Source organism: Oryctolagus cuniculus, chromosome 11, assembly GCF_964237555.1.
Source record: "Oryctolagus cuniculus chromosome 11, mOryCun1.1, whole genome shotgun sequence".
Taxonomy (NCBI): Eukaryota; Metazoa; Chordata; class Mammalia; order Lagomorpha; family Leporidae; genus Oryctolagus; species Oryctolagus cuniculus.
Window position 1 is genome coordinate 50,208,836 of NC_091442.1, and position 10,114 is coordinate 50,218,949.

A 10,114-nucleotide genomic window follows, 5' to 3' on the forward strand; every position below is an offset into this window, starting at 1 on the left:
AGAAAATAAATAGCATATTTTATCATATATACTTATATTCTTATATCTATATAGATTACAAATATAATTATATAATTATTTATCAAATAACATTGAATCACCACTTACAATATAACCATACTTTAATAATTGATATTGTAATAAATATGAAAAAATATTTTATCAAAATTGTTTTTCTTGAGGAAACCATTGCTATGTAGTAGGTTAAGCTGACACTTGGGACATCTGGATACCATATCAGAGTGTTGGTTCAAGCCCTGGTTATAGCGTGCTTCTGATCCATCTTTCTCCTGCTGCTAATGCACCTACGAAGTAGCACATGGTGGCTAAAATACTTAGGTTCCTGACATACACATGAGAGATCCAAATGGAGTTCCTCAGTCCTATCTTTGGCCAGGTCCAGTCCCAGCATGTGTGGGCATCTGGGGGGAGTAAACCAGTGGATGCAAGAAAACACTCTCTCTCTAACTCTCTCTTTCTCTAGCTCTCTTTTTCTCTCTCTCTCTCTCACTCTCTCTCTCTCTCTCTCCATGTGTGTCAATCTTTCAGCCTTTTGAGTAAATAATTTTTTAAAACATACTGTATGTAAGCAGCAGCACTCGAATTTGTGCAGATGTCTTCTCTCTATCATTACAGTGCTCTGTTTTATGTGCATGTCTCATCTAAGACCAGAGATTTCATCAGTCTTTTGATTCCTGGTCCATTTAATTGTGATATTTTTCTTCACAGTGATCCATGATTACGCAAGTACTTTGGAATATAAGGTAGATGCCTGAATGTTGTCCACACTTTCTGTGTCCTGAGATTGCTCAAGGGATTCACTCTCAGCCCCAGTAACCGCAAGTTGTTACTTTTTACAGTGAAAACTGGGCTGTATAGTCAGATTTAAAAGTGTTTACTTTGTTCAAAAAAGACCCAATTATTCTTTTTTAAAAAAGTATATTGAAGGTATTCAAATTTCACGTGTTTCCTACATACAGATTCAGGAACACAGGGATGTTTTTAACCTTACTTACCCTCCCTCCTGCCCATGTTCCCACTCTTTTTCCTCCTCCTTCTCCTATTCCCACTCTTGTTTTTTTTTTTTACAAAATATAATTTCAGTTAACTTTATACTCATAAGATTCATCCTATACTGAGTAAAGAGTTCAACACTTAGTATGGAAAATAACACTGTTCCTCAATATTCGAGACAAGGACTGTAACAATCATCAGAGTTTACAGTGCCAATTTTAATCCTACAGTTTATGTTTTAGGTACTCTATTAGTTGCTACATATCAGAGAAAACAGGGTATTTCTCTTTTTGGGACTGGCATATTTCACCAAATATAATGGTTTTCAGTTGCATCCATTTCACTCTGACCAAGTTATAGGTGACCATGCTCAAACTTCGCTCTATTCCATTTTCTCCAGGTCAGTAGCGTATTATTGCAAATTCAGTGATCCTCGTGATTGGACTGCCAGATTACTCACATAAAAATATTAACTTAAAGTTCAAATAAATAATCAGTGATATTTTAGGGTTCTTATGGATGATGTAGATCACTTAATGTTGGGGCTATAGGAAAGTTTTTAAAAATTCTGTAAAATATTGTACTTCATCTATCAATGACCATCCACAGTAATCACATTTTTTTCTCACTCAGTCTTCATGTTATCAGGAGCCTCATTGGAAACAGAGAACAGTTGACCATCTGTAAGATCAAGATTGTTTCAGTACATGATGGGCACTTACAGAAAGAGGGATATGAGTTAGGGAGAATCAGCCAAATACTGCTGTTTTGGGAAAGGAAAATATTTAAATCTTTTCCTATTCTCTTTCATGTAATTATTTTATCTCTTTTCCTGAATGATTCACAATGTATGGAGTAGAACAACACAATTACGTATAAACATATCTAAAACAATTGCATGTAACATTCCATATTACAATAAATTATTGAAATTGAATTGATTCTTATCCTACAAATGTAGAGACAGTTAATCCTAGGGCTTCTTGTGGTTCCATATTGAGCTGAGGGTGCAGACACATGTTTATGGAGTAATCAGTTACTCAGTTCTGATACACAAATGTTTCAACAACAATTCAATCAACTATGAAATATGTCCTTTGTTAACTAATGCATGTCATGTGGCTGTAGAGGAGTTTCTACTCAGACATTTAATTTCTGAGCATAAGTTATGTTTGCACTGTATGTGTGGGTATTTGTGTTTGTGTGTGTATAGAGTGTTTCAAAATTTTACATAAAATTAAATTAAAAATAATTTCAATTTTTTGTATGTGTATTGTATTGTATTGCATTGTATTGTATTGTATTATCCCCATGAGAGACCTTTTATTTAAGGAATACAAACTTCATTCATTTCATAAATACAACTTTAGGAATATAGTGATTCTTCCCACCATAACCACCCTCCCACCCACACTCTCACCCATCTTTCTCCTCCCTTTCCCATTCCCAGTCCCGTTCGCCACTAAAATCCATTTTCAACTAACTTTATACTCAGAAGACCATCTCTATACTATGTAAAGAGTATATTTGCATGAAAAAATTATTTCTCAATAGTCCAGACAAGGGCTGTTAAAAAGTGTTAAAAAGTCATTGCATCTTGAAATTAACTTGTTTTTTTTTTTTTTTTTTTTTTTTTAGAAACGTAATTAACTTTAAAGAAGCACCCAAGAATGATACATCCTTTGTGAACACATAGACAGGATTATAATACAACTCTTTGAGGGTAGAGGTCCTGCATGGGAAGTTAGTGCATAGTGACTCCTGTAGATAATTTAATAATTCACACTCTTATGTATGATGTCAGTGATCACTCAATGCCCTTGACATGAGCTGCCTAGGCTATGGAAACTTTTTGAATCCACAAACTCTGTCAATATTTAGACAAGATCATAAGCAAAGTGGAAGTTCTCTCCTCCTTTCAGAGAAAAGTACCTCCTTCTTTGATGACCATTTGCTTCCACTGGGATCTCACCCACATAAGTCCTTCATGTAGGACTTTTTTGCCACAGTGTCTAGGCTTTTCATGCCTGAAATGCTCTTGTGGGCTTTTCAGCCAGACAATAATGCCTGATTCTGAGGACAGCGTTTGTGTAAGTTTTTGTAATCTACAAATAAAAGAGTCTTCAAAGGGTCCACAAAATGGAAATGATGAAATATTCATTTTTTTGTGTAGGGTAGTACAGAGGCTAGCTATACTGTACAAATTTCTAAAAAATATTCTAGGTTTGTTAACAATAAGGGGGTAAGATAAAAATGATGATTTGTAATGATTTTAATGACAAAAGAAAGAGCAATGTTCACTGGAGGTCTATTTTTGGTTCTGTTTTGTTTTTCAGGTATCTCAAATGTTTCCTAAATGCTATTAAGATGAACAAAATTTCCAATTATGTTATCATTAAAAAACGTGTATATTTTCCAAGCCAGTATTGGAATCTTCACCAATGCCTTCCTCTTTCTCTTCCACATCTTCACCATCCACCAAGATCATAGGCCCAAGCCCACCGATGTGACCACCTGCCACTTAGCTTTTGTCCACATAGTGATGCTACTGACTGCACTGGATATTTTATCTGCAGACATATTCAAGTCACTGAATTTTCCAAATGACTTAAAATGTAAGGCTTGGCTGTATTTGAGCAGGGTGATGAGGGGTCTGTCCATCTGTACCACCTGCCTCCTTAGCGTCATCCAGGTCATCACTATTAGCCCCAGCACCTTCTTCTTGTCAAGATTTAAACATAAATTCACAAATTATATTAGCGACACATTCTTCTGTTTTTGGTCTCTCAACTTATCTTCCAATAGTTACATGATCATCTACACAGTAGCTAATTCCAACATGACTAATCTCTTCAATATCAATAAGTTCTGCTCGCTTTCCTCAATGAACCCCATCATCATGGAACTATTTTTAACAGTCGCATTATCCCAGAATGTCTTCTTTGTAGGACTCATGCTGCTCTCCAGTGCCTACATGGTGATTTTCTTATCTAGCCATCAGAGGAGGTCTGATTACCTTCACAGCAGGAGGGTGTTCCCAAGAACCTCCCCAGCAAAAAGGGCCACCCAGACTGTCCTGTTGCTGGTGAGTTTCTTTGTGATCATGTACTGTTTGGATATCATAATGTCATCTGTCTCAACCATATTGGGGAAATATGATCCAGTTGTCCTTGATGTCCAGAGACTTGTGGGAAATGTCTATGCCACTGTCAGTCCTTTGGTGCTTATTAGTTCTGATAAAAGAATCGTTGGTATTCTGCAAAGCATGCTTGATATGGCATCAATTTTAACAAGTCGATGAAACAAATCTGAAAACATAAATTCTAAGATCTGTTAAATATTATAAAATTCCAAGATTTTAAAATCTAATTTATATATGCAGAACTTTACTTGTATTTTCAATTTGTATCTAAATATTTTCTTTCCCTTGACACTGCCAAAGATGGCATGCCTCCCTTGGTTCAATGATCTCCATGTATTGAAATTTTTTTTCTCACATTTTCTAACTTAAAGCAGGAAACCTTTTTTGGAGTGTGAAACTAATGAAGCTCTTTTTGGTGTCTAACTTGAGATCTTTTTTTTTTTAAAGACTTCAACAAATGTTATTCTTGTTGCAGAAAGGAATTTAAATTTACCTTTGTTTATGAAGGAATATTAACTAGGTATCCAATACTAACTGTAATGACAGTCTCCCTGTTGAGCTGTTAATATTTATTTCTGTTTTACCACTATATAACAGTGGGAATTTTGCTGTTGCTGTCATAGAACATCATCTCACTTATATTAGAACATCATCACAGAACATTTTCTCACTTATATAAGCCTTTTCTTCTTTGGTGTTAAACATATAGATATTATTTAAGTATTTTTATTAAACTTTCACTTTTTGACATAATAAACTTCTGGATTAATGGATTTATGCCTTGTGTTTAATTTTGTAAACTGACATGGTAAAAATAATCACAATATTGTCTTTTGTTTCTTTTGTATAGTCCAAAAAAAAACCCACTAGATTATTTCTTCTCATTCTTACCTTTTCTATGTAGATTTATATTCTTCTTTTTAGTGTATTGATTTTCCCATTTTACTGTGTTTGACTGCAGTAACTGTACTCAGTATGACAGTCAATAGCCTTTTCTTTCTTTCTATTGTTTAACATACCTTGCATTAAATAGATTCATTTTATTTTCAGTTGTTACTATTTACAAATTTGCATTTTATGCATATAATTTCCTGTTACTTTCAGTTTTTGTGTGATTCCCCCATCTTCATTCTATAGACTAATATTTTAAAAATACAATCCCAATGTCTGAAGCTTATGTAATGTGAAATGTTATTGTGGTAGTTTATTTCTTGTGTGAAAAATAATATAAAGATTCTCATATGTGTGAGATATAGCCTTGGAATATTTGTAGATATTTTTAATTCCCTTTGTCCCCTCCAGTCTGAGTAACCCAAATAGATTTGTCATTTTTGTGATGAATTTTCTATGAATGGAGAACTTTTTTCTTAGCTTGTTTTCTTCCCTGGACCATTTTCTTGGTTTATTTTTGTAGTTTGGGAGGCTTCACATTTTCCTTCCAAATCTGTTAGGCATCCTAATGAATCTAATAGCATCGGAGCATTTTAATTTTCTGCACTATAATTTGTTAGGTTATATAACATATCCCCCCAAAAAGTGCAATTATCAACAGTATACACATACAATCATATTTCATGAGAAATCTTTTTCTTTTCACTTAGAATGCACTCCTCTTCCCCAATATACTATAGGCTAATGATAATTTGTGAAATATGGTAATTTTAATTTTTTAAACCTAATTTCATATTTTTTGCAAACTTATGAAATGTTACACTTTCTTGCCAAGAATAGTACCTATATACAAGTTTACAATTATGGTTTTGCTAAAACATGAAACTAGTATTGTTAGGATTATTTATCTGAATTCAGGATTTTATCTTCAATCATTTTTCATCATTAGCACTCCCAGGAATCTACAAAAATAATCCTTCTGGATTTCTTATTTAAATTATGAGTAAACTTAAATGATCTTAATGAATTGTACAGGTAGGTCCGTATCACTTGTTGTGATTATACTTAATATGATGGTGTCTATTGTCATTACAGGGTCCAGAAAAATTTGATCCTCTGGATTCCTGTTGTGAAGGATGTAGTGACAAATTTTGTACCTAGTGTATCTTTCTGTTTAAACACTTATATCTGGTTTCTAAAAAGGAAATTTACCTTTTGTTTTTGAATTATAATGTTGTTGATTTATTTCTATGCTTAATTACTCAAACTATTAAGTGAATTACTTAGCATGTAGCTCATTCTTTGTTATTTACATATGTACAGATTTTAATAATTAATAAAAGTGGTTTATTTCTGTGTTGATTTTTCTCTCATGATATAATTGAAAATCTATCATTTTTTTCTTTTTAAATCAATCTTTGTGATAATAATTTGGAAATTTTAACTACTAAGTTCATCAATTTAATGGCCTATGATAGTGCCTAATATTGTATATTCTAAGTATTAACCTCTCTGATTCACCAGATTATTTTATTCATATCATCTTCAAACATAACTTCATTTTGTATTCATTCTTATTAAATATATATATAGTCTACCTTAATTAAATATTGATAAAATCAGCCATAGAGTTAATCTGATGTGTTTCATAAATTTCAAAGTCAAAAGACAGCATCCCTAATTTTCTTTAGATTCAGTAAACCATCTTGTCACACAAGAAATGCAAGCATGCAATTCTACAGTTCTTGTCATCTTGTATTTTACATCCTACAAGAGAGGAAATTGAGGCATTCATTCATTGAGCTTTAGAAGGCTAAATCCTTCTATATGAAAATTCCAATTAGCTTCCATGCCAAGTTGTCAACTCCAGATAGTTTTTCTGATTTCTTTGTCTTGATTTTATGTTTTATAATATTTATATTAACTAATTTATTTTTTACATTTTAATTAATAAATAACACCTATACAGTTTTGTGGGCACAGTATAAAGTAGGTAATCAGCTTGTCCACTTTGTAATATTCTTCCTGTGTTTGGAGCCTACCAGCATCTCTCTTTCTAACTCAACCATCCCATTTCTGAGTTTATATGTAACGACATATAGAAGAGACGCCTGTAGTGTCACATTCACTTCAGTATTATTTTTGTTCACATTCCTTCTTAGTTCATACATCTTTCTCCTGCTTTCCTTAATGCTTTGTCCATGATTTCCATTAACCCACTGGACATTTGTGGAACACTTAATTAAATGTTTTAAAAAGTAATTAAAATTTATTGTATTTTTAAAGATTTATTTATTTTTAAAGATTTATTGTGTTTATCTGAAAGTGTTACAGAGAGAGATAGAGAGAGAGTAGTTTTCCATCCACTGATTCACTTCCCAAATGCTTGTGACAGCCAGAGATGAGCTGATCTGAAGCCAGGAGACAGGAGCTTCTTCCTTGTCTCCCACATGAGTGCAGGGGTCCAAGCAATTGGCACATCCTCTGCTGCTTTCCCAGGCACATTATCAGGGAGTTGGATAGGAAGAGGAACAGCTGTAACTCAAACAGGCACCCATATGGGATGCCAGCTCTGAAGGATGGGGCTTTAACCCACTGTACCACACTGCCAGCCCCTAAAGATTTATTGTACTTATTTGTAAGAAAGAGTTACAGAGAAAGTGATGAGAGTGAGAGTGAGAGTGAGAGTGAGAGTGAGAGAGAGAGAGAGAATCTGTCTTCCATCTGCTGGTTCACTCTACAACAGCCAGGGCTCGGCCAGACCAAACCCAGGAGACAGAAGATTCTTCCTTGTCTCCTAAGAAGGTGCAGGGGCCTAAGCACTTGCACCATCCTCTTCTGCTTTCCCTGGTGCATTAACAGGGAGCTGGGTCAGAAGTGGAATAGCTGGGACTTGAACAGGCACCATATGGGATGCCAGCTTTAAAGGAGGAAGGTTTACTTGCTATGTTACAACATTGGCCCCGATTTATTGACTTTCTTAAAGACAGCTTATGTCTTTTTTAACTGAGCCACAATTTCCTTTTTTTAAAGATTTATTTATTTATTTGAAAAGCAGAGTCACAGAGATGCAGAGGCAGATGGGGGGTGGGGGGAGGTCTTCCATCCACTGGTTCACTCCCCAAATGACTACAACCTAGTAGGAGCTAGGCTGATCTGAAGCCAGGATCCAGGAGCCTCCTCCAGGTCTCCCACATGAATGCAGAGGCCCAAGGACTAAGGTCATTTTCCATTGTTTCCCAGGCCACTGCGGACAGCTGAATCAGAAATTGAGCAGCCAGAACTTGAACAGGTTCCCATTTGTGATGCCAGCACTGCAGGCAGCAGATCTACCTGCTATGCCACAGCTCTGGCCCCCACAGTTTTCTTTTAAAAATTGTTTTACACACCAGTGTTCTGGTGTACCATGGTGCTGTCATCCCATTTAGGCTTCAGCTTCAGACCCAACTACTCTGCTTCCGCTCCAGCTCCCTGCTAATGCACGTGGAGGTGCAGCAGAACATGGCCCAAGTTCTTGGACTCCTGCACAGATGTGGGAGACTCACGTGAAGCTTCTGGCTCTGGACCCCAGTCTGGGCAACCCCTGACTATTGTGGCAATTTGTGGAGTGAGCCAGTGGATAGAAGATCTCTCTGTAACCCCCTCTCCTGTCCCATCTCCCTCTCTGTGACTCTGGCTTTCAAAAAATAAAAAGAAATAAAAAAATTTAAAAATCTTTAAAGATTTTTGCTAAGAACTTGACAGTTTGATTATTGTAATTGAGTATGACTTTGGAAATCAGAGTTCTTTGCATACCAGAGATTTTGGGGAGGCTACAGTCATCCACTACTACAGTTAGCCTACCAAAATATTTTACAAAATACACCTGACTTGCTGTGTGTGGCACTGAAATTTATGTCGCATTCTCTCTGTATCAGACTGTGACATAACAGAGATTGTCTTAATTATCAATGTTGTACAGATTCTACTCAAATATTTCATATGATTATTTTAGTCCATTTTATATACTATGAAACTAAGGTTGGGCACTGGTTCTAGTCCTGACTGCTCCTCTTCCAATCCAGCTCTCTGCTATGGTCTGGGAAAGCAGTAGAATAAGGCTCAGGCACTTGGGTCCCTGCACCCATGTGGGAGACCCAGAAGCTCCTGGCTCCAAGTTTCGGACAGGCATAGCTCCGGCTGTTGCAGACATTTGGGGAGGGAACCAATGGATGGATGACCTTTCTCTCTGTCTCTCCCTCTCACTATCTGTAACTCTATCTCTCAAATAAATAAATAAACCTTTAAAAAAAAGAAACTAAGCCCTAGGGAATAAATCATATAGGAAATATATAGAAATACATATGCAGAATATATAGAAATACATATAGAAAATACAGGATCATATAGGAAATCTGTACTATCTTACATATATTCTTGTAATTGAAAGCAGAGTGCAATGGGAAGAAACTGGAAAATTTTAACTAAGGATGTACATTGATATGTTTTAAGAATTTAAAGGACATTTATGTAGCAACATGGAAATAGTTATTCCAAAAATTATTTATTTTTAGTGAACTATTATATAAATACCAATTTGAGTCTATTGTTTTCCAGCAGTCTAGGAGATGGGACCATGTAAGAATAGAGTGAAAAATGCTGGTGGGGTGTCGCTCCCCCTTTTCGTGGAGGAACGACACAGGACCCTGTGCTGTTCTTTTGTCTGCTCGGCCCTCCCCGGGTTTGCTGCTGGTTCTTCCCGGGTTGGCTACCGTCCCTTCCACCTCCGTGGAAGGGCGGTTCCCCCTAGCCACTTTCCCCACTTCCGCGGGGGAACAGCACACCGCCGGCCGGCTCTCTCGGGGGCTGCACAGGTGTTCCTTCAGATAAATGTTCCCCTTAGATGTTCCTCGTGCATGTTGTCTCTCTCTTCCTTTATAGTCCTCTTCCACCAATCCCAACTCTGCTACCCACACGCCGAGTACGCTGCTCTCCTCCAATCAGGAGCAGGTCCTACAGTTTATTGGTTGAACTGGAGGCAGCTGTGTAGAAGCTGTTACTCCCTTCTCAGCGCCATATTGTGGGAGA

At 36.2% G+C, this 10,114-nt stretch overlaps 1 protein-coding gene across 1 annotated transcript; it reads left to right on the top strand.

Moving 5' to 3' along the window:
- Nucleotides 1–3,400: 3,400 nt before the first annotated feature.
- Nucleotides 3,401–4,315, top strand: ORYCUNV1R1534 (vomeronasal 1 receptor oryCunV1R1534). Its single transcript, NM_001167223.1, has one exon. It carries the CDS (start codon nucleotides 3,401–3,403, stop codon nucleotides 4,313–4,315), a length of 915 nt encoding a protein of 304 aa, NP_001160695.1.
- Nucleotides 4,316–10,114: the final 5,799 nt, after the last annotated feature.

What these genes read in the sequence shown, in the direction of transcription:
- ORYCUNV1R1534 (NM_001167223.1), top strand. Translation starts at nt 3,401, where the DNA reads ATGTTATCATTAAAAAACGTGTATATTTTCCAAGCCAGTATTGGAATC.